We start from the raw sequence: 24886 nt of genomic DNA, 5'->3' as shown, positions 1-24886 counted from the left end.
CTTTGCCTCTGTCATTTTCTGACGTTAAACTCAGTTTCCTATCATTTATCTTTCTTTGAAAATGTTGCTGCTTGGAAACATTAACAGAATGCCATTTCCTGTACTGGCTGACCTGCTATGTGGCCCGCCTTCATTTTAGACGTGTGTTATGCGCCCACTTTTTGTCTAAAATCTCTCCTTTCTCCAATGCATTCGAAATGCGGTCAAATAATTATTCCTAATGCAGTGCCCTCCACGTGTCTCCAATTGCAGCTCCATGATGCTGGAAGGTGTCTGCCTGCCACGTTTTGTATTTCAGAGCAGCAGTCTGCATTTGTTTACATTTGATATCGGTCGACATGTTTTAAAGGATATTAGCATAATTGACCTAAAAACATTTGACCTAAAACATTTGATCGAATTTATGACCTTTATTTCGGTCAAATTTAATTAAATATGTATATGGGGGTGGGCAAGGGTATAGATTAGGTTAGGGCGGAGTGGGGGGATTGCAGCCCCCCCTGCTTTTTAGACTAAAAAGGGTCAAATGTGATTAGGTCAAATGTTTTAGGTCAAATAGACCCAAACCGTTTTAAAGTACATTTGAACTTTTGTAGGAGTTTACACATTTCGAAAAAATGAAATGGCCGCACGTGTGTGTGATATGATGTTGCTCCATACTACGGGAACTGCTCATCTCCGCTTAGGAAACAGCAGTGCATGGAAAGGAAAAAGGGCCTAGTAATAATAGCTTGCAGAACTGCACTTGCATTAATGCAAGCTTCTGTAATAAGTCCCTTCTTGCTACTACAAAATAAAAACAAAGCTAACACAGTCGAGCAAAGGGTGAGTGCACAGAATGCATGCATCACTAGTCGCTTGCTACAGATAGTTCTTCATCTCTCCTATGTTTCTATAACCTTCATTTGTTTACCCCAAGCCATTAAAGATTTTGGGCAGAAGGAGCTTTGAGGAAAGCGGTTATTCAATGAGCTGTTTCTTTTTTTTCTGTCTTATTCTGTTATCTTAACTACTCCTAATGAATGTTCCCATTTTCATTGATTATTCCCAAAAGAATCACTGAACTACACGTTAGAGAATTAAAACAGAAGTCTCAGGTTATGCTAACCTGACATTTGCTCAGCTTGGAATCTGCCATGCACATGATGGCTTGTCCCTTCCCAGTAATAACACTAGTTAATAAGGTAGCCTCCGGGGCAAATTTACTCAGGACTAAGGGATTGGATGGCGATTCAGCCAGTGGAGATTATGAAATAGCACAGCTTCGCGGAGTTAACGCAGGCTCTGTACCTGCAGTGAATGTGAGAGATGGGTCTATACCTAGAGTGCAGACTATATGACTTTGTGACATTCTGGGCCATCAGCGGAAGATTGCCCTGAGTCATACACGTATTGATTTATTTATTTATTTTAATTTTTTATAATGCGCCACAAGTCTGTAGGCCTCAGAGCCACTTAATAAAATAACACTTTGGGCCTATTTCCTGAAACTCTGCACTGCCATCAAACACTGTGATTCTCACAGCGGTGCAAAGTGCATTTTTGAAGTGCAAAGTGACTGTGAAGTGATGCAGAGTTACTTTGCACCAGCATAAAAACACTTTGCACCGCTTGGTGAATCAGGGTGTTTGTTGGCCGGTCCAAGTCACTTTGCACTAAGCTAAAAGTTCCATGAATTAGGGCCTTTATGTCTGGTTAGTGATTGACAGTTCTTAAAACTGCCATGGCATATTTAAGGCATCTTCAAACATTTGATGGCAGATAGCTAGGATTGGGGAGGCAGATAGCCCCACCAATTCCCCCATCTCTCCAACCATTAAGGACATATGCATAGGTCCGCATGGCACATAAAGTGGTTTCCCGCCCTCTCCTCTTCAGCATCTATATATCCTGAAGAAATGATGCAGGCAGACATTTCACCAAGTTATTATAGTACTGTACATTGCAGTGAATGCTCCAATTACATTCCAGAAACCGTTACCACCCTGCCACTTACTTCCTCGTCAAATTAAATACCCTCATGATTGGTGTCTGCAACTCACGAGAGTAAAGCGTTGGTTGAAGTGGAAGGGGTAATGAAGTCATCTTTGGGGGTTTTGTTATTAAAACACTACTCAACTTCATTACGCTCAAATCTTGTTAACCTCAACTCCCTGTTTGACCTTCCATGGGAATTCTTACCTGCTTCTACTAGCGCTTGACTCGGGAGTCACGCCACTCGATGAAGGGCTGGAAGGGTTGTGGTGTATGAAAGAGAATGGGGAATACTTCTTCTCAGCTGCATGTGACAATGGATGTTTCCTCATTTTTCTTCTCATATCATTAAGAGCTTTTGGTATGTCCTAAAAAGAAGGCAGTTTGCAACATCCTCCACGACCCCCCGCCCACTTTGCTTTCTTAATCGGATGGGGACTTCGAGGGTACAATAATGCCCTGTTGTAATAACACGTATATAGTGTGTTTTATACCCTCCTCTGCTTCTTTTGACAGGGGCTACTGTCTTACTCTGGGGAACACTGCTCCTGGTTTGATCTTTATTTTTATTGGGGTCACTTCCTTCAACAACCCTACATCATGGGGGTTTGTGGGCCATAAATTAGGTGGCACTAGTTGCAAGTCTTTGTCACAGAAAGACGGTGGTGCACTGACAATGGCCATGAGGGGGTTTGTCACTCGTCTGTTTTGTATCATTATGTCACAAGGCATACATACTTCCAGTATTATTTCACCATCAGTGTCATTGTCAGTGAACAGCTCTTCATCAGTTAATTTGCGCAGTGCTATGTTTGGGTCAATACACAATACTGTCTCCACTCACCGCCGTGCATGTGCAGTCCAATTGCCACAATACGTTTTGCAGCGACCCAAACCCCCTGCAAATCAACAGACAAAATGGTCCAATGTACAAACCATTACATATCAATGACCGTCAGAGTCCAGGCTTTTTGTAACAAAAGTCTGCGTACAAAAGAAGACACCAACTAGTTTTGGCGACACTAAAATATGTAGTCCGCCTTCCTCAGGGTGAAAATGTATAAAGTACCTAGACACAAAAAGATATTTAAAAATGATATGGTTATTAAACTAACAAAGACCTGTCCAACCATCACATACAACATTATAAACACATTTTGTAATGTCCCAAAGAGTCCTCCTAAGCACTATCAAAACTCTCCATTTCCCCATGTAGCAATACCACTTATAGGCCAAAAACTATCAGTCTTAATAAAAAACATACTTAACACACATACATCAAAGAAAACAGTAATGCACATAGACACATAACGCATGAATGGAAAATGAATGAAAATACAAAGCATATAGAGGCACAGTACAAAAATAGACTAAAATAAACTAAAATAAACTAATACATACAGACCTCTTAAACATTAAAACATACAACACGTGAATTTATAAAGTTGTGTACAACATTGTGTGCAAGGAATCTGCAACCAGTGACAATAGAACCTTACGCAGTGCTCACGGGAGATGTACTCACATACATGCCAAAATGCGGCTCCACCTTTGCACAGGATGAATGAGATATGAGCTATATAGAAAAAGCACACACAGTGCCGTAATGAACAAAATATGTTTTCGTGTGCGACTCAGAGGTGTGACTGAAGTGCTAAAGTCTGTTACTCACTGCAAAGATGTATTACAAATGGAAAACCCAAGGTGGTAATTCTAACCACCTGCTCGTCTTACATGTGACTGCATTATAGGTAGAATGTGCGTGGCAACTCCTCCAGCTGTGAGATGAAAATACTCCCGATCGCGATTCCTGTGAAGACAACGAGAACCGAAATCAATGTACATGGACAGATAACGGGGTATGATAGATCCAGTCCCAAAAAGCTTTGGAAACCTGTAATGATGAAGGCAGGTCACACCATCAATGTATCATGTCAGCTTTATTGTCTTTATTTTATGCAGCGTAGAGAGAGACCCCCAGCACAGGCAATGTCCAGGGTCCAACTGTCCACAGTCAAAGAACAACATTCTAATGCACTAGCACTTCATAGCTAATGACATAATGAAGTTCTAACATAGAATGATACAGCCCTAACATAAGCCACAGTGGCACTGACATGAAGGTATTAACAGGCATCCATAGATGAACGTCCAAATGCACAGCCTAAATACAACACACCTCCCTCCCCTAAAAAAAAAAACTCTTTATTACAAATTACTACTTAACATTACCAGGTGAAACTCATTGGAAAATACAACATACGTGTCATAGAACAAAACATTTTTCGAAATTGTATATTCATCTTTTCACCTTCGCAACTCTAAATAAACTCCAGACTTGACCGCTTTCCACACATACAGCATTTTTGTAAATTTTTGTCACCCTAACAGGTTCAGAATAAAGTGGTTCCCCTTTCTTAGAGACCACCGCCCTTCTTACGCGCACCAAATCCCCAACCTCAACCACAGTTTTCCTTTTGGGATTTTTCTCATTAACTCTCTTCACCCACCTATCTTTGCAGGCATCCATCCTTTTTCTCACGTCCTTCACCACTGTATCTGTTTCTCTCGCCCTACCCAACCAGGCAGGAGCTACACAGGTATTAGCCTTCCGTCCTCTCATCAATTCAAACGCACTGATTCCTGTCTCGATCCTCGGAGCCATCCTTAATGCATACAATCTATCCCTCACAGCTACCTTCCTGTCAAGTCCACTTACATTCGCTCCACGAATAGCATCCATGATAGATCTGTTGACCCTTTCAACCATTCCATTTGCTTGGGGATAGTATAAAGGTGTCCTTTTCTGTTTGATACCACATTTGCCAAGATACTCTAAAAACATTTTTCCCACAAATTGTGGGCCATTATCAGTGAGGATACTTCTGGGTAAACCCTCCCTTTCAAAAACATCTTCCAGAAACTCTATTATCTGCATACAGGTAACATCCCTCATAATCCTAAACTCAGTCCATCTGGAAAAAATATCAACCAGTACTAGAATGAACCTTCCTTTACCTGCACCCATATCCAATGGACCCAAAACATCCATAGACAAGTCTTGCCTCACACCCGCTGGAGTATTCGTTTTCTCCATTGGTTGTGACTTAGCAAGTAGGTTTTTCCCTGACTCGATACAATCAGTGCAAGCACCCACAACCTTTTCAATTTCACGATCCATCCCTGGCCACCAGTAATCTACTTTAATTACTTCTTTAGTTTTACACATCCCTATGTGACCTTGGTGTGCTCGACTTATTAGTTTACTTCTCAAACACCCCGGAACAACCAATTTGTCCCACCGGTATAACAACTCTCCTTTCAATGACAATTCATTTCTCACCTCCCACATTGACCTTTCTTCACTCGACAATAGTCTTTTCTCTGGCCATCCACTTTCTACAAAAGTCATGATCCGTCTCCACATCTCACTAGACTTTAAAGCTTGAATCCATTCCTGTTTCTGTATTATGCCCTCCACTGTAGCAAACACCATCTCATTTTCACCATATACACTTCTGTCATTATCAGTCACATTATCCTCAATTTTCACTCTTGAGGCGTGATCAGCCTTGACATTTTCTTTACCAGCAACCACCTCAATTACACCTTTGTGACACTGTAGTCTTGTTACCCATCCAGCCACTCTCCTTGATACCTTGTCAAGTCCCTTATTTTCAAAAATCGACTTGAGAGGTCTATGATCTGTTCTTAGGACAAATTCTTATCCCCAGACAAAATTTTTCATTTTTTCAATTCCCCAGTGGCACGCCAGAGCTTCTTTTTCCAGCACGGAGTAATTTAATTCTGCACCCCTCAACATGCGGGATGCATGCATCACCACCATTTCTTTCCCATCAAAATCTGGTTGTAACATAACCACTCCTATGCCAGTGTCACTGGCATCCACAGCTAAAGTTGTTTTCTTCCTGGTATCAAACATTGATAAAGGTTTTGCCATATCAATTTTCTTCTTTATCTCCTTAAATTCTCTCTCATATTCATTGCTCCGTACAAATTCAACACCTTTCCTTAGCAGTGCCCTCAAATTTGTTATGCAATCTGCGTAATTCTTCACAAATCGATGATAGAATTCAAGAGTACCTAAAAATGACCTTAATTCGCCTTTGTTCTTTGGTGGCTGAGTTTTCACGATAGACTCCACTAAATTCTTTTTCGGTCTGAAACCTTGTTCAGATATCTCATGGCCCAAATACTCTACCACCTGAGTCATGAAAACACACTTCTCGCTCCTCAAAGTTATTCCCCTTGACTTAAATATTCTTAGAACCGCATCAAGTCTACATCTCAATTCTTCTTCATCTTTCCCACAAATCAGAACATCGTCTTGAAAACACCAGACTCCATTAACTTCCTTTAGTAATTTGTCCATCACCTTCTGGAACACTGAGGAAGCCGATACCAATCCAAATGGCATACGTTTAAATTGGTATATGCCTTCATACGTAATGAAAGCGGTTAACTTGCGAGACTCATTATCCAAACCAATTTGATGATAAGCACTCGCCATGTCAAGTTTTGCGAAACACTTTGCATTCCCAATCCTACTTAAAAGCTCACCCATATTTGGTAAGGGATGGCGATCTGCCACAACACATCGATTAAGCTCCCTCAAATCGACGCACACCCTCAAATCTCCATTTCCCTTCTTCACCACCACCACAGGAGATATCCATTCTACTGCCTTGGCCGGCTCAATAATTCCTTCCTTCTCAAGCTTTACTAATTCATCCCGTACTGCTTTCCGCATTGACAGTGGTAACGGCCTAAGCTTCGAGGCAATAGGCTTACTTCCTTCCCTTATCACAATCTTATGAACCATACCCTTAAGACATCCTATCTTTTCACTAAATACTTCAGGGTATTTCATTATCATTTCACGTTTGGCTATTTTACCTTTGGACTCAGGAGGGTAGCCCACATTGAAAACCTGTTCTTCACCATTGGGATCTAACTTGATTTTTAACCCTCTTTGTTCCCTCCAACCAACAATGTTTCTCCTCTCTTTGTAACATATATTCTTCCATGCGTTACTCTCCCTTTGAATTTGAATTCGGCATCACAACATCCTAATATCTCTATTTTATCACCATTATATCCCCCTGGGGTTTTATCGGACGGGCGCAACTGTTCAATGGCACCTCCAATCACATTTTCAAAAACTATTTTGGACATTAAAGTGATTTTAGAACACGAGTCAGCAAGCATCTTAACATAATGACCATTCACCTCTATCCATGCTGAAGGATGCTCACATTCATCAGTTTCTAAACATTTTACCATATGGACCGTGACAATTTCATTTTCAGAAATATCTGCCTCCTCTGAGGAGGGACCATCATATTCTTCAACAAGAAGTGTTCCTTTACTATCTGTTCCTATCCGATAGTTTTTACAGCAGTTTTCGAAATGACCCCACTTCTTACATATATTACAATTGGCACGCCTCCCAGGACATATGGGAGATGTTGATAGGTGGCGTGCACTCCCACAACGAAAGCATAATCTATCTTCCCTCTTTGCATTGAACTGGAAGCTATCCTTCTGGGCACGTTTATTGGTCTGTTCAGCTCCCCCACCCTTCATTTGGTTATTATCATAACGCCTATTGGGTCTGACTTTCTGTTTCTTCTTTTCTTTTGGGTAAGGTCCCTTTTTATCGCTCACCCTTAACACTTCAGTTCCTACTGCCGACTTATTTTCCTTTACAGACAACTTTGCCACACATTGTAGTGTATGTTCAATTTTCTTTGCAATGCTAATAACTTCATCTAAATTAGGATCATCTTTCAACCAGATCTCTTCACGTATCTTATCATTTGCACAGTGTATCATAAACTGATCCCTTATGTGTTCATCCAAACCACTCCCAAATTTACAATGTAAAGATAAATGTCTCAAGGCAGTTATATAGTCCTCAACAGATTCTCCCTCATGTTGGCATCTCATACCAAAATGATATCTTTCCAACACCGTACTGGTCGTAGCCTCAAAATGTTTATCAAGTTTGATCAGAGCAAGATCAAAGTCATTTACACCTTCTTCTATATCCAATTCCGAAACATCAGGCAGAGTGTCATATATCCTCTGCCCTTCATATTGACCCAGAAAATGCATCAACATTGCTACTTTCCGCTCAACAGACATGCCATTTCCGCATGTAGCCTTAACGTAGTGAAGAAAGCCCCTTTTCCAGGGCACCCATTTAATTCTTGGGGGACCTGGTGAGGGCATGAACACCTGTGGACCCGGAACTCCAGATAGTGCCATAATTTCTATTACAGGTAAAACTCACTAGAGTAACCCCTTTTCTTTCACAATGGTACGTATACCAGCAGGTAAGTCACTCCCAAGATGCTAAGAGACAATATTGGGCAGGCTTACAGTAACATATCCTTGGAGTATTAATATTATCCAAGTCCTCATGAACGATAAGGCACTCTGTAATTAAATATTCGTATGGCCAGTTGACACACAGGTAATGTGCCGTTCCTCACCTGTGGTACCTTATGGTGATCCAAGCCTAATTTGCCTTCCCGCAAGGGCCCTGGGCAAATTTAAAAAAAACTCTGCTTTTCCCAGACAGTGACAATCACGTCAAACTTAAAGGCAGCTCAGCGCCAAGGCCGCGCTGAGGGATCGCACTTCCTTGTTATCTACGTTGCAACCACGTGACAGTGGGGCGTGGTGGATTCCCCTCCTGGCCCTATCAGTAGCCTTCGTTCTGAGGGGCCTGTCTCCACGTTGGGTCACGCCGCTTCCGTGTGATGAGAGGGAGGAGCACCTCTCACTGCACACTCGGGAGCAGCCGAAAACTCGCCTCTGCAGCCGCCGCGCTGGTTCCGCTCCGCACATACCTTCGCGGAATGGGGTTCTGGAGGGTCTTCTGTGTCGCGGTTCGATCCGCGTCGTGCAGGAGTATTCCCCACAGCCTTCAGGACCTCCTTCTGCAATGCAACCCTCGGAACGGACGGTGCCGGCGCCCGCCTGCGCCCGTGAGTGGATGCGTTTCAATTTTTCAGAAACGAAAAACCGCGGCTTACACAGTGGGACACACCAAAGCCAAAATCCGACAGCCACCTGAACGGCCGCCTCCTGAACATCCGTTCTTCCTTCCCTTGGCTCCTCTGATCCTGCAGCCAAACTTCTGATCCTGCGGCCTGGGGGTCTCTGCTTCAGCTCGCCTTCAAAATGAAATGTTCATTCAAAATCCCATCCTCGTCGCCATTCTAATGATGAAGGCAGGTCACACCATCAATGTATCATGTCAGCTTTATTGTCTTTATTTTATGCAGCGTAGAGAGAGACCCCCAGCACAGGCAATGTCCAGGGTCCAACTGACCACAGTCAAAGAACAACATTCTAATGCACTAGCACTTCATAGCTGATGACATAATGAAGTTCTAACATAGAATGATACAGCCCTAACATAAGCCACAGTGGCACTGACATGAAGGTATTAACAGGCATCCATAGATGAACGTCCGAATGCACAGCCTAAATACAACAAAACCCTTGCTCAGTGCTGAATAATGTCGGCATACGGATTGAGCCGGCACAGTGGTGTTGTGGATAGTACCCGGAAGCAGTACTCGGGTTCAACAGCCGGAAGAAGGTTTACAGGTGCCTATATGATATAGGCAAACCTGGACAGAACGGCTATATTGGAATAGTCAACTAGCCCATCGTGAGAAAAATGAAGCAGTATTCAAAATGAATAAATGCTGGTTAACTCGCACCATATATGCCTCACACTGAATGTTTAATAATTAGCAAATGTTTTTGCAGGGATGGAACCAGCAAACAATGCAATTGCAAAGAACCCAAGATTAACCTGAATATTATTTCAAACACCCAATACTGAATTGCATGGCGGACAATTAAAAAAAACATAAGCTTTATAATCAAAAAACATAAGAAAAACCTGAATGGATGCAAATGTAAATACAAGGTAGCATCACATCACAGTGAAATAAAATGAATGACACAACAATAAATAATAAAAATTGTAACAGCATCCAGTGGGTATTGTCATTAAGGCCAGACAAAAAGGCTTGTAGCAGTGTTCAATGGATGTTCTCTTTCAGGCCGTAGACATGACTCTGGGTTCTCATGATCCATCATTGTTCAAGTTTGATCAGCCGGTCTTTTGTCTGCCGGCATCTATCATTCACAGTGCATGTTTGAAAAATCACCCATAATATGTCTTTGTCAGAATGACTAAATTCCAAGAAGTGAGAGACTGATGGTGAATTCATTGTTTTAGATCGAATTCAGGAGGGATGCTCACCACCTCATGGTAATTTTGCGGCTGGCCATCCTGATATAGATCTTAGTACAGGGACGCTTAATCATGTAGACACAATTCATATTTTGGCAGTTGGTAAAGTTATGTATTTGCCAAGTAAAGTTGTCAAATTGGACTTCAGTGTGTTTTTTGGTTTGTGCACATGAGGTGCATGTGCGACAGGGGTAATGTCCAATGATTGGGGGCAAGCCCCATAGTGGCGTAATACTTGTGAGTGATCTTGGTTCTATATGTAGGGCATGGACTAAAGAGTCTTTGATGTTTGACCCACATTTGAAGCCATGCAATGGTCTCTCCCAGTTGGGAACTTGGTTTGAACAATTTGCCAAAGTATGTTTATAATCACCCTGATTTTATTGCAGTGGTGATTAAATATGGATACACATACCATTCGGGAGTTGATTTCCTTATTTTTATTAGAGGATTCAAGTAGTGCTGCTCCGTAATAGTACCTTGCTCTATTTCTGGATCTGTTGATCAATTTAGGTGGATATACCTGGTTTTTGAGGTGTGTGGTTAGCTCGAGTGCTGCCTGATCATAATCCCCAATAGTCAAGCAGTTCCTTCGTAGTTTCAAAAACTGCCCGAAAGGGAGATTATCCCTGAGTTATCATGGATGTTAGCTGCATTACATCAACAATGTGTTGCGATCAGTTGTTTTGCAGTACAAAGTGGTGATCAATGTGTCGGCCTCATTTTGGATACATACATCCAAGAATGCAATCTTCTGAGAATCATAAGAAGATGTAAAAATCAAGTTTGGATTGCAATTATTGGCCCAACTCACGAATTCTGCAAGTTCAATAGACAACCCTTTCCAAATGAAAAAAAACATCATCTATATATCTCTGCCAGTGGCAGATGGATGACGAAAAGGGACTGTTGTTGAAGATGTGTAAAGATTCAAATTTGGACATCTAGAGGTTTGTCAATTGGAAGCAAAGGGTGCCCCCATGGCTGCTGTCTTCATGTGTTGATAAGTAAATCCTTTGAAGATAAAGTAAGTCTGCATTAAACAAATAGCCAAGAGCTCTACCACAAACTCAGTTGGATGTCCAATCCTGCATTTGTAATACTTCCCCAGCAGTAAGTATGCATCATTCTGGGGCATGTTTGTATAGAGTGAGGTGATATCCATTGTGACTAGTAACTCAGCATCAGGGTCAAATTCTATGTCTTCTACCATATTGATCATATCTGGGGTATCGGCCATATAGGCTAGGGTTTTGAGGGCAAGTGGTTGAAGGAACTTGCCAACATCTTTTCCGGCAGGCTCTAGTACTGAGCCATTCACCTAAACAATTGGTCTCCCAGGCGGATTATCAGAATGTGTATGAATTGTGGGTAATGCATATATTGCAGGTATTCTAGGGAAACTGGGATTGAGGAATGTATGTGTGTTGATGCTCAAATGCCAAAGACCAATCTCTGTAAATTATATAAGCATTTGTTGGATGATCTTAGTGGGATCAAAGTCTAGCATTGTGTAACGTGCAGGTATAGTCTTCTCCTGTATGCCCGCTGCTGAGTACTGAATAGAACTGTGGCCTCCTGATTCTGGGATTGGCTGTCTGAGCCTCTGTTCCTCCTCCGCCCTCAGCATGTATATTGAGATTTTTTGATGAATGGATTGACCAAACCATTAAGCTGTCTACATTCCAAACAGGTTTCAAAAGGGGGATCAGGATGAATGCAAATAGCCTTGTGATTAATACACTAATGGTGCGCGCTAGTAGAAAGGGTGAGGATCCCTTATACATGGCATGCATAGATCTGAGTCTTGCATTTGATATGATGGAGGGTGAGACTTTTGAAGAAACTACAGAATTGGAAATTCCCAGATCATCTTCTGGACATCCGGATTCATATGGATAGCAGGACTCAGATCTAGTTTAGAATAAGCATCCAAGATCGCGTTATAGAGGCTATTCTGACTGAAAGAGGATTGAGGCAGGGATGCATGTTGGCTCCCTGCCTTTTAAATCCATACATATCTGACTTGGCATAATTTATGAAAACTGCATCATGTGTACCCCCAGTCATTGCTAGCGAAAGATGTTTTTGGCTAAGTTATGCAGACAATGTCCGGCTGTTCATATACAGAACACAGATAGGTCTGCACAGACTGTTAGTAAGATTTGTTGAATACACAACACTGATTATGTTGCGGGCTAATCCTGTAAATACTACTGTATTGTGTGTCAACGGCACGACAACTAAGTGTGCTGACTTTAAGTGGGCAATTGGAGAGAATCAACTAGCTGTTGTACAGACTGTAAAATACTTGGGTTGTATCTTAGCAAGACCTACATTTAGAACCATATTGGAAAGTAGCGTCGAAAAAAAAGTTTAGATTTTTTTTTGGGGGGGGGGTTCCTCCCAAACCCCTGTTTTTTTTCTTTTCTAAACACTTATTTACCTATACTAAATTAAAATAAACCCTTTAATATTAAATAAATAAATGTGAAACTTTTTTTTTTCAACACTTTTGTGTTGGAACTTTTGACATTCGAAACAAATGTTTCGAAACTTTGACTGGACACCCCCTTCGGCTGCTCCCGAGTTATATTCCTCCAACTCTGCAATCAAATGGAAGGTACAACTGACAGCATTTTGTGCAAATAGCCCCTTAGAATGTTGGTTTAAGTGCGATAGAAGCAGGGGGCAGATGTCATGAACAACGATTGAATGATCGAACGTTCATGCTCAGGCAGTGGGATTTACCCTAGATTAGACCCTGCTGCTGCGCTATCAATAACTGACACAAGACCACTTGAATGTTCTTGTTAACATTAGAAAAAACAATTTAAGATCTGCTTTGACGTTCTGCTGAGGAACTGAATTTTGTTTGGCTGAATTTGAGCACCATGTGATAGTCACGTTATGGTCTCTTTGGAAACCTCAAGCTCTTCACTGAGTTGCTATGTGGTTTAGGTTCGAGTCGCCACTAGTATGTTCCGCTAGCTGCTCAATGATGCAGAGGTTTAAGTATATGATGGTTAGTGCATGATCCAGGGGGGGCCTATTCCATTGCAGTGATTTCCCATTTCAAATTCAGAGCCCCAAGTCTCAGGATTCAAAGGAAAAAGCAGGACTGGATTACCATCATCCGAAAGAAATTAGGTATTTGGAATGTATAGCCTAAAGGCAGCGAAAGAAACAGCTGTTCACCTTCTTGCTTTCTGCTCCGCCGTCAACGTGAAGCACTGAGGATTGCCAATGAACAGGACACATCATAAATCAAAATTCATCGAGTATAGTAAATGGTTTGGGGCAATTCTGCCCTCGGTTTTCCCTAGAATTTGCTCTCACACGTTCCGGTCCAGGCCCAGTAACTTCCCAGTATTGGTTTGACTATTTCTGGTGCATTGTCCCTGGATAGATCAGGTCTTATGATGCAGCCCCTTTCACACTTGTCCTGCAGTGGAACAGATACCTGCCAACCCATTCAGGGGCACGTATGTGCTTTTCTCGATTTTAGGTATACTGACTTAGTCCTAAAAACAAGGCTAGCGAATGTCCATTTGGTCCTTAAAGAAAAAACTAAAGCATTGTGGTGGTAACAAAGATTAGCACAGTTTAGTGTCGGTGTACAGGCGGTGGTTAGTGGAAGTCATTTCGGTATGGGAGTACCTCTCCATGAAAAGAGGTGGCAGTTTTAAAAATGTCAGATTAGAACTACATAGATATATATGGGCTTCCAGTTTGCCACTGATGCAGCAGCACCACAATCGAATAAACAGTGGTTGAGAAATTCACCAATTCTTTTTTTTTTTTAAGAAACATACCATGTACAGATTTGGTAGGTAATTGATGAGAAGAGTCCCTCACATTTGCCTTGGCCAGAGTTCACTTAGTGCTTGTTCAGTACATTCTAAGCGAGCATGCATCACTGATGCTTTAATCACCCAGAGACAATTCAGTTTGTATGGTGGGTTAAAAAGGCAAAGCCATTGTTATTAATATTTTGGCAATAAACGCCATACAGTCCGAATTTACCAATGGTTCAAAAACCAAGTCAAAAGCCAAAGTGAAGCAAGGGCATTTAATGGGATATCTGGTCAATTACCTCCTTAGAAAGCTTGCCTGTAAGGTTTTTATAGCTATTATCACACGGTATGCTGTCCAGGGTGCTAACAGCTTTTCAACACACAGTGATCATTTATCAACTGGATAAAACTACAAAAAAAATGGCAATATTACAGGTTTGGCTGATATATGGGAGTACATCTGCTGAATTACCACCAACATAATTCACCATTACCGCTACTCAGTCCCATGGGTTTACCATGGGATTACAAGAAGTGGTAGAGCGTTGTAATTCCCCATTTCTGGAGTCCATAGTACTCCATGGGGATTTTGGCAGATTTACAGCGAGTATAATTCAGCTGCAGTAAAATCCAATGGGCCTCATTACACGGTAGGCGGTGAACCATGGCGCAATTAGCGCCATGGTTCATGCCGGTAAAATACCGGCACCGCCTTGGTGGAAAGGGGCATTACCGCCCCATTCCAAGGTTGGAGGGGCGGTAATTTCCCCTTTCACCATTGCCCTTCCCCATTCCCATTTTTGCCCCATAGGGCATAATGGGAATGGGAAAGGCGCTAATTACGGCACCGCAAATTGCGGTACCGTAATTAGCTCCCTGGGTCCCTTTGCGGGTTGGTTTTTAACGCCTGCAAAAAGCAGGCATTAAAATCCCCAACCCGCAAAGGGAACTCGCAGTAAGGCGGTAAGGATTTACCGGTACCGATAAAATACCGGTACCGGTAAACCCTTACCGCCTACCGTGTAATGAGACCCAATCACTTTTGTTTTTTCTTCCAAAGTCAGACTTCGCAGGTGCGGTAGACATGGCAGCAATTCCATTACTGCCCAAAAAACTGGTGGTAACAGAATCGTTGGCCTTAGTCCCTTCTACATTGCCCTTGGCTGCCATTGGCAGGCAAGGGGGCAGCTGAAAGTAGGTAGGTTCACAGGGGTAAAGGGTGGTGGTTGGGAAGAAGGGAAAATCATCAGTGGTCGTGGGGGGAAAGGTGGTGGTCAACTAAGTGTCTAGGTGCCCAGAGATGTGTGAGGGAGGTAAATGGTTCAGGAATGTGTACTTGGGGCGGTGAAGAGAAGTGCTACTGGGTTTCCGAGGCAAAGGCTAATCGGCTAACATGATTGGCTAGGGCTATGTGTGATGTCACTTACTAGATGCTAATGTACCGTAATCAGTTCATGCTTTCATCAACTTGCCAGCTACAGCCCTGCGTCTGCCTCTATTGTACAGTGGTAAGATCAAGTAACTCAGTGGTATTTTCTCTTTTCTATCCCAGGATGCTGAAAAGATGCATTACCTCAAAGAAGCAATCAAGGCTCAGACTAATTACACCATTCTAGTGAGTAACACTGCTATTCACTTTTAAATGCTAACACAACCCGGTCACCGCTATGCAAGTGCGCCCGTTAGACGTGCCGCAAATTAATCAGATTGATTAAGTTAAGCAAAAGACCGGTGCAGTTGTCTCTATTTCCAATCGTTGCTAAACTGTGGAAAACAGATATTAATTGCATAGAAAAAGTACTTGCGCATGCAAAACAACTTGCACTCTGTTACCTCTTGTTTTTAATTAAAAATATATATATATATAAATGCCCTTCTTGCTCCATCCAAAGCAGTGATATGCTTACGTGTCCTCTTGTGCCCTGGGTTACAGTTTAAGATTTTCAATACAGTCTGTGTATAGAATGCGAAGCAATTTGGGTGGAACACACCTGAAATGCACATTCATAATTTACTCCAGAGTCTCACATACACTTTACCTTGGAATCTTAAGGGGCGGGCAGGTAGGAATGTGCTGTGGCACACTTCTGCAGTTATGTGGAAGATAATCAAAATCTGGAGGGCATAGGTCATGACGGAGACATTGTAAAGCGTTTGGGGCCGGGTGCACAGACAAATACAATTAAAGGACCTCATTACGATTACAGTGGTACAGTAAAACACGGTGGTGACGTGATGGTAATTCTGTTACCGCCACATTACTGTGACGCCGCACTATGGGTTTGGTGGTAAGGTGGAGGAGAAATCTCCAGTAAAAAGCTGGAGGTAAATCACCCTACCACCAAAAATGAGCAAAATTGTCAGAATTACTTCGGGTGGAATTGGAATTACTGCTGGCAGTAATTCTGCTGAAACCCCCATGAAGCCCTATGAACTCCAAAAAAGGGGGCTTACACGACCCTACCACCACTTGGTCCCGCAGATTTACCGTAGGATTACAAGTGGTGCAAGTGGTAATCCCACAGTAAATCTACAGGACCAAGTGCTGGTAAAGGTAGTTCTGTTTGGTGGTATTTGAGCGGGTTAACCACCTAAATACTCTGCCAAAGTTGTAATGAGGCCCAAAGTATCCAATAATATATGCTCCCGCCCCCTACTCTCACAGCCCCCACCATCCCGATCACAACCCACAGCTTGATATGTATTGGGAATACCCTTGAAGTCTCCTTTGTGGTGCCTGGATCAGAATAGTAAATAAGTAGCATTTTAAGGTCACCATTAGCAGTCAACGATGAATCTTCGTGTGGTTTAAGAGGATACAGGAAACATTTTACCAGTAAGAAGGAGGAGGAAGGTATAGGAGTTGTGTGCAGTACAGGTGCAGGAAAGAAATCAGTAGTAATTTACAAAAAGGTACCCAAACCCTAGCATAGCTACAGAATCAGATTAAACGTCACATGGAAGGTATATATAAAAGAGTAAGGGCCTCATTACACGGACGGCGGGAAGGGTTTACCGGTACCGGTATTTTACCGGTTCCGGTAAAACCTTACCGCCTTACTACGAGGTCCCTTTGCAGATTGGGGAATTTAACGCCTGCTTTTTGCAGGCGTTAAAAAACAACCCGCAAAGGGACCAGGGAGCTAATTACGGTACCGCCATTTGCGGTGCCGTAATTAGCACCTTCCCCATTCCCATTATGCCCTATGGGGCAAAAATGGGAATGGGGAAGGGCAATGGGGGAAGGGGGAATTACCGCCCCACCAACCTTGGAATAGGGCGGTAATTCCCCTTTCCACCAAGGCGGTGCCGGTATTTTACCGGCATGGACCAAGGTGCTAATAGCACCTTGGTCCATCGCCATCCGTGTAATGAGGCCCTATATGTTCTGAATTATGAGAGAGATGTTTAAAAGCCACAAGGATGCTGCATATCACCTAGCATGGTTAGAGGACACAGATTAGGGTTCATGATAAATATATGCATTCTCTATCTTGCATCAAGACAGGACATGGTTTAAAAGCTATGAGGAAGAGGTACATATACACCTGTCATTGATACAAGACACGTGTTACCAGGCTCCCACATTGTATGCCCAGTCATAAATTAAAGAGACTGATTAGAAGCAATTAGGAAGATCTTGGGCCAATCTTTGGCCAATCTTTTCTTCTTAGGTCCAATCAGGAGCCAGCAGGAAAAAGCTGGCCCGACACAAAGGCCCATCAACTAAGGCCTCTGTCTGAACCTTCCCCTGGCTCCATTCCATTCAGTAAAGCCTTTGTTCCAGCACAGAGCCCAATTGCTATCCCCACGAGACTAAGGAGCAGTCTCACACCACTGGCATGCAAGGTGAGCCCCGATGCATTTTATGGGCCCACACATGGCGCGTTAGATCGAGCACTCATACAAAAGTGAGATTGTCCCGTTTTGCCAACATTGCAGGAATCCGCCTACTGCGACCCTCCATTTGTGCTCAATCTATTGCTTCGTGCTCTTTTCAACCTTAGCACTGCTGTGCTTACATTGTTTGAAAGCCATCTGGGCCTCTTTCCATCATGGTCTACGCCGAAGCCTCAGGCACTGTAGTGCCTCTCCCACACCTGCAGGTCATGTTGTGAGTGGCCAATCTTTGCTTCTTAGGCCCAATCAGGAGCCAACAGGCAAAATCCGGCCCCCGACACAAAGGCCCACCAACTAAGGACCCTGTCTGAGCCTGTATAAATCACCTCCTCCTGTAACTTCTTTTGGGCATCACCCCTAAAGGATTCCTAAGGACGTCCACTTGCCCTGTTAAGCAGCTATGGAACACATTGATCCATCCACCTTCCTTGACCCTATCCCTGTTGAAACTGCGGCCTTCTCATTTCCCCACTATCTGTAACTTTTTATCTAGCACCAACAGCATTGCCTCCATATTTGCCTCATGAAGACTGCTCTCTATATTCCCTGCTCCAAAAGAAGATCAATACCTTACCTTTGCTTTACTCTCTGCTTACATCTGTGCAGCAGTTTTGTTTGCTGTAGAGTGCTTTTCAGCAAAATTCGAATTTAGGTGTACTTATCTGTGCAGCCATTTCGTTTTGCATGCTTTACAGTGCTTTTCAGCAAAATTCGAATTTAGGTGTACTTTCCATCTGTGCAGCCAATTCGTTGTGTTTGCTAGAGAGTGCTTTTCTGCAAAATTCGAATTTATCCACATGAAGCATGCCACCAAATGCAACTCCTGGTATGAGTCTGACTTTGCCACTTTGAAACGAAAGTGCAAAGAGGCAGAGCGGAAGTGGCAGTCATCCAGCACATCCCCTGACAAACTGGCCTGCCGTCTACTCCAAAGGTAATACTGTCTTTCGATCTGCTCCAAGAAAAGAGCTCATGTCCAAGCTTGTATCTCTGGAGCCACCAATAACACGGCTGAACTCTTTAAAATCTGAAAGGAACTCGCCAATCCTACCGCAGGCTCCTCTTCTCCTCCTCCCTCCCAGGACTTTCCTCCAAAACTCTTGACATCCTGTCCTCTCTGTCATACATTCCCCAATTAAAGGTGATGAATGGTCTGTGGCATAGCAGCAGAAGTAGATGCAAGACCTGTGCTTCCGTTGGTGGGTGGGGGTCAGAAGTGCCTAAATCCTGAATGCTGAATTGATTTTGTGGGTTTGGCAGTGACACTTGGGAATATGTTATCCAAGGGGTAGATGTGTTGGCCACTGATGTGGGCTGTGTGATAGGACTAAAGAGGAAACCTTATGCATAGCTCAATTAATGTGGATATGGTAAATGTAAATTATAAGCCTGTGGTATGATATGGTTGTTTATTTATATAGCGCCTATACACAATGTGTTTCAAAGTGCTTCAAGGCAAGGGAGGGAACAAGGGAAAATACAATGTCATTCTTACAGGCCATGAACAGTAAGGATGTGAAGTTAACTATCGTACTCGGCCTGCCGACATTTCAGATAGTGCAAGAGCTAAGACATAGATAAGGGAGGGGGAGAGTGGGAAGGAAATGGAAACAGACAGGTGACTACCTTACTAGGCCTGATGACATTTTTGGTAAAGCCAGAGAAAAACAAAAGGTGAGGGAGAGGGGTGCAGAAAGGGAGGGGAGGAACAAAACAAGCGACTATCGTACTAGGCCTGATGACATTTCAGATAGTGCTGTAGGGTAGGAGGAGGAAAAACAAGTAAGGGGAAGGTGGAGGAGACAGATGAGGTTGCTATCATACTAGGTCCAGGGACAATTCTGATAGAGTAAGTGCATAGAAGAATATAAGGAGAGGAGGGGATGAGATAGGAAAAGGGAGAAAGGGAGAGGAGGAGAGAACAGAGAGTAAGCAGTAAAAAAGAGTGGAGAAGCAAGAGGGGAGAGCGAATATAATGCATACCCACAATGCCTTGCTCATGTGGTAGCCATGTGTGGGAAATACGTTTGTGTAGTGTAAGGTGATAGGAGGTTTTAGGACAAGATGGTTAGCCAGGGAGAAGAGGGCTTGACAAATGAGGGAAATATAGATGGGTTAAGTTATTTGGTGCCATTTGGGATTGAAGTGATTGGTGAATTCCAGTGAAATTAGTAGGACAATTTAATGGAAGCTTGCAATAGTACTTGTTCAAGTCTCTTCTTGTTTTGTGTTGCCAACCTAAATGTGTTTGTTATTCCAATAATTTTAGCTAGCATGGTGTGCGTGGAATCCTAGAAAATTCATAGAATTTGGACAATGCCCTCTATTGGGATGATATTGCCCTGGTTAGTAGTGTGGTTTGAGATTTTGTACTGGTCTTTTGCTGGCATCAGTTGAGGAGGGCTTGGTGCTTGCCTGGGATTGGTTCTAATTTAATAATCAGGTTTGTCTGGTGTTTGTCATATCACCATCACTGACCAGTTTTAGAACACTGGGTATGACCCGAGCTGGGGATTTCACATCACCCAAGAACCTTATTTCAGGTACACAACACACTCGAGAAAGGTTAGAGAGGGCATTGTGGTGCAAGGTTAATCAGGAAATGAGGGCAGGTGAGTCAGCACTACATTACCCAGGGTACTCTGTAATGCAGTGAGATCAAGTGGCCATGACATTTGGGAGGGTATCTAAACCCTAGCCAAAGACACACCTGATGCTCTGTGTTGCAGTTTCCCAAAACGCACTTACCTATGCAGAAGGCATGTGCTGCTCGGCTACATATTTGTCCTTATTCGCGTCTCTACGGGAACTCTGCCTAAAGGGGACAAAGCAGCATGGTAAACCTGCACTTAACTGAATGTTTATGAAGCTGTTCTACGCTGCAGATCCTTCACCCAAACCGCGCCTCGTCCGGAACGTCTCCTGAAAGGCCACCTGAGTAGCATAAAAAAACACATTAGTGCCCCAAACTATTGCATGCGCATCAGAACTTTGTATTTCTCTGTGCATTTATTGTGGTATCGCCTGACTCATGCTTGCACTCTACGACCCTGTAATCTACGCTCAGTTCGCCAGACAAAGAGACGTAACTTTTGTTCCGTTCCTTGCCACCTCTTGCTTTATCCTCTCGCCACCTCCAAAGACACACAGATGAAAAGTTAGGAGCAAAGAAATAATCCAGTGAAGAAACTGAAAGGCACTGTACCTAGCATTCCATACCCAGTGACACTAACTGGGCATCCAGTGGAATCTTTCAAACAGCCTGATTTAACGGGTCTAATCAGTTCCAACCAGTAAAGGTACTATTTTTTTTTTTTTTTGTGTTTAATCATTAAGATTTTTTACAAAGTGATCATGTTGAGAAACATATTCTCTTTCTCACGGATTCTTTAAGCAAAAAAGAAGTACTTTTAGTTGCTAGGTGTCTGACAAGGGGGGTTTGTGGCAGTAGTACAGAGTTTACATATTTTACGATGTTAAAGGTTGCCAGTTGCCATCGTGTTATGTCCCCCCCTATTAACTTAGCCCAACAATTTTCTTGGTCGCTTAAAGCAAACTCGCTTAGAATGTCCGGAAGATTTGATGATCTTAAACCTCTTGTACTGGGACACTCAAGGATCAGGTGACGAATTGATTCCGTTACTGATTGATCAGTACAAAACGACATTCTTTTTTCAATGATAAGCCTCTAATGAATAGGATTTTGTTAGTTTGTGAGAGGTTCAATCTCGCTCTCATAATCAGGTCTCTCGCTGGTTTTGATGGAAATTTCTTAATGTAAGGCTGCACTTCGTTTAACCTCCTTGTATTTGGTGGCAAGTGCTGGATTAGTTTGTTCAGCGATGCTATTTCTTTAGTTTTGATCCAGACCAGTTCTTTCAATTTCTTTTGTATTTTTGGTGGATTTACGAACAGAGTTTCTTCGTCGCATTCCGCTGATGCTAGATATTCACAATTCCGGGTACACCAGACCTTTAACATTTTGTTGGTTCCACTTTTAATTTCTCTTAGTATCAAGTTATGAATTGGCTGATCTTCTGCCATTCTGCATTTGCGAAATAGCATCAAGGAATTGATTTTTACTGTGCCTTCCAGAGATAGTAAACTTAGTTCCTGTCTTATCACTGCCATAGAGGTGGAATCCGGCAGGGCTAGTATTGATCTCCAGAATTGTGCTTCAAGTTTCAGCCAAAATGTAGTTGGAAGAGTTGGCATTGCATCTGCCCCATATGTAAATGATGGAACAACCTTTTTTTTGTAAAATTCTAACACAGGCAGTAACGAAAAGCGGCCACATTTCCTGTTAATGGCTTTGCCTTGCCCAATCAGTTTCTTTACCTTCAGTTTTAAGTGCATCTGCATTGCATTTTCTTTTTTCGAGCTGTCCAAGATCACTCCCAGATATCTAAATTCCGGCACCTTTTCAATTGGTTCTTTCGTCAGGTGCAGTGATATCTTTTCCGATTTTTTGGAGCTAATTGAGATAATCATGAATTTTGTTTTTTTTTTCGTTTATCTCCAAATTGTTTGTCCTCATGTATTCCTCCAGACTGTTCAGCTGCCGCTGCAATCCAACTGGAGTGTGATCCATTAAGATTAGATCATCAGCGTATAGCAGTCTATTTATGTGGGCGCTTCCTATTTTGGGCGGAAAGCATCGAGTCGACAAATTTACTTTTTGTAGATCACCCAAGAAGGCCAGGAAGAGCGCAGGAGCCAGGGGACACCCCTGCTTGACTCCTCTGGCCCTTGGAATAGCTTTAGAAAGGAGGCCTTGTGGAGTTAACTTCACTTTCATGGTGGTATCTGTGGTACTATTCTAGATTAGCTGGACGCTGTGCTCCCCGAGGGCTAGGTTACGGGAGGATAACGAAAACAGTGATTGGAGAGGATTGTACACTAGGGAAGGTTTCAGTAGTGATTTCAGCAATTAGGATAATTCTTCCTACAGAATAACGTCCCACAGAGAAGGTGATTGGATGTATTGGCATAACTACGCCCTCTGGGAGTATTGAAACAGAAGCTGCACTACACCTCCAAATTTCCTCTATTGGTCCCCTGGACCTTGTATCAATTAGATTGCATGTGACCGGGAGGAGGAAGTGGAGGATCCACTACGGTCATGCTTGTATTCCAAGGTAAGGCGTTAGTGATGTTCGGTGTGCAGGTGTTTCCTCCATGTGTTTTCCAATTGAAGCTTGGTGCTGTTAATAGTTAATCGTTGCTGGATCAAAGTGTTCTTGTCATGAAGTAGTGTTTACATTTCATAGTTGTAGATTCAGGGCCCCCGCCATCTGAGGCACGTTGGGTTATGTAGGGTTTGGAAGTCACTGCTCCTTTTGATCAGGAAAGTGTTCTGTGATCATATGTTTGTATCTTTTCAGCCATTAGCTGTCTTGCTGCCACAAGTAGGACTCTTTGTAGTCTGTTAAGTAGGTATTCCCAGTGTCCAAGTCAAAGGCTCTTGGCACAGTCTAACCTTGATATTACCACTGTGATAGCTGCCATGGTCCTGTGTGTGAAGTTCAGGTAATGCATGATGTGTCAGATGGTATGGAGTTAGAAGAAGCAGCTCCTTCTGTTGGCTTTATTCCATGATTCTAGATCGCTGTCCATTGTGATCCCAGGTTCCTGACAGCAAAATTCAGCACTGGGCAAGATCCCATTTCATACCCACAGGGGATTGATTTGGTGTATGTCGGTGTAGCACCGCAGATCATAAGCTCGGATTTGTTTGGGTGGAGTAAGTCTGTTTGAAGTCATCCAAGACCCCATATGTGCAGGAGTGTTTTCCGTTCTCTCACTCCGGAATGAGGCAATCCAGCATAGGGCGATTCCCTTTACTTCAGTGTCCTCTAGTAATTTTAGTAGCATCTCTTGACTATTGGTGTCAAAGGTGACTGAGATGTCCTGAGGGATTAGTGTATTTTAACAATGAGCAGGCTGTTGGAAATAGGGCAGTAATTTGATGAGTCGTTTGGTTTGTTTGTGGACTTTTTAAGGAAAGGTTTGTTGAAACATGTCTTTAAGTTGAAAAGGACAACCCTTTCCTTAATGAAAGCATTGAAAGGGCTAGAAAGGATGGTGCTAGTCTAGGATGTTTAGTTATAATTTTGGACATTTTAGAGGGGCACAGATCTTCCAGAGAACCTACTGAGTTGCAGGGTTCACAGAGAAGTGGAAGGGAAATCCTGCATGGTGATGGTTGAAAAGCTACTTATGTCATGCTTGAAGATAATGTTAGTCGGGTTTCCCTAGTTGTGTCGTTGGTCCTTATGTGATAGTTGATGGTGGATGTTTAGAATTCTATTGTTAAAGTTGCTGCAGTGGAGTCAGAGTGTTCCTGCACAGGTGTTTGGGCCATGGTCAAGGCTGTGGGGTATTTGAATTGGGTGATTTTGTGAACTTCTATCAACCGCATTGAGCTGATTTGATTTGATTTGATATTATTAATAGACTTTTTTCCTTGGATTGTTTCCACTTTGTATAACCATAGCTTCCAAATGGTACACCATTTTTTTCATAGTAGGCGTGTCTCTTCTCCAGATTTTATTGAGCTTTCAGTTTTCTTTTGATGCAATTAAGCTTGGGAGTGAAACATTTAGCAAATTGTTTCTTTTGTGAGGATTTGATTGTGTTTATTGGTGCTATGCTGTCCTCAGTGGTATTTATCAACCTGTGGTGGGGTTAAGTCTCTTCCAGGAGAATGTCCAGATAGATCACTTTCCATAATAGGCATATGGTCTCCACAGGTTAAGCAAACAGGGGAGGAGACAGTCTTGACGTTGGCATTGCAGAAGTTACCATCTAAGGTGTATCCAGCTTTGTGGGTGGGTCCTTTAACCAGTTATTTGAAGTGTAGCACCCCTGGGTTTGCGAAGAGTGACTTTGCAGCCGCATTCTCTTCTTTCTC

General features: G+C 42.8%; 1 protein-coding gene across 1 annotated transcript in view; it reads left to right on the top strand.

Annotated features, from left to right (window-relative positions):
• CHAT (choline O-acetyltransferase) overlaps nucleotides 1-24886 on the top strand; it is a 692169-nt gene that overhangs the window by 554486 nt on the left and 112797 nt on the right. Inside the window, exon 13 of the mRNA XM_069610814.1 lies at nucleotides 15626-15688. Within this exon, the coding sequence (XP_069466915.1) occupies nucleotides 15626-15688 (63 nt within the window). The remainder of the gene's footprint in view (nucleotides 1-15625; nucleotides 15689-24886) is intronic.

This window comes from Ambystoma mexicanum, chromosome 8 (assembly GCF_040938575.1).
Source record: "Ambystoma mexicanum isolate Mex_15411 chromosome 8, UKY_AmexF1_1, whole genome shotgun sequence".
Taxonomy (NCBI): domain Eukaryota; kingdom Metazoa; phylum Chordata; class Amphibia; order Caudata; family Ambystomatidae; genus Ambystoma; species Ambystoma mexicanum.
Note: the sequence above shows the minus strand (reverse complement) of the source record. Positions and strands in the feature narration are given on the sequence as shown.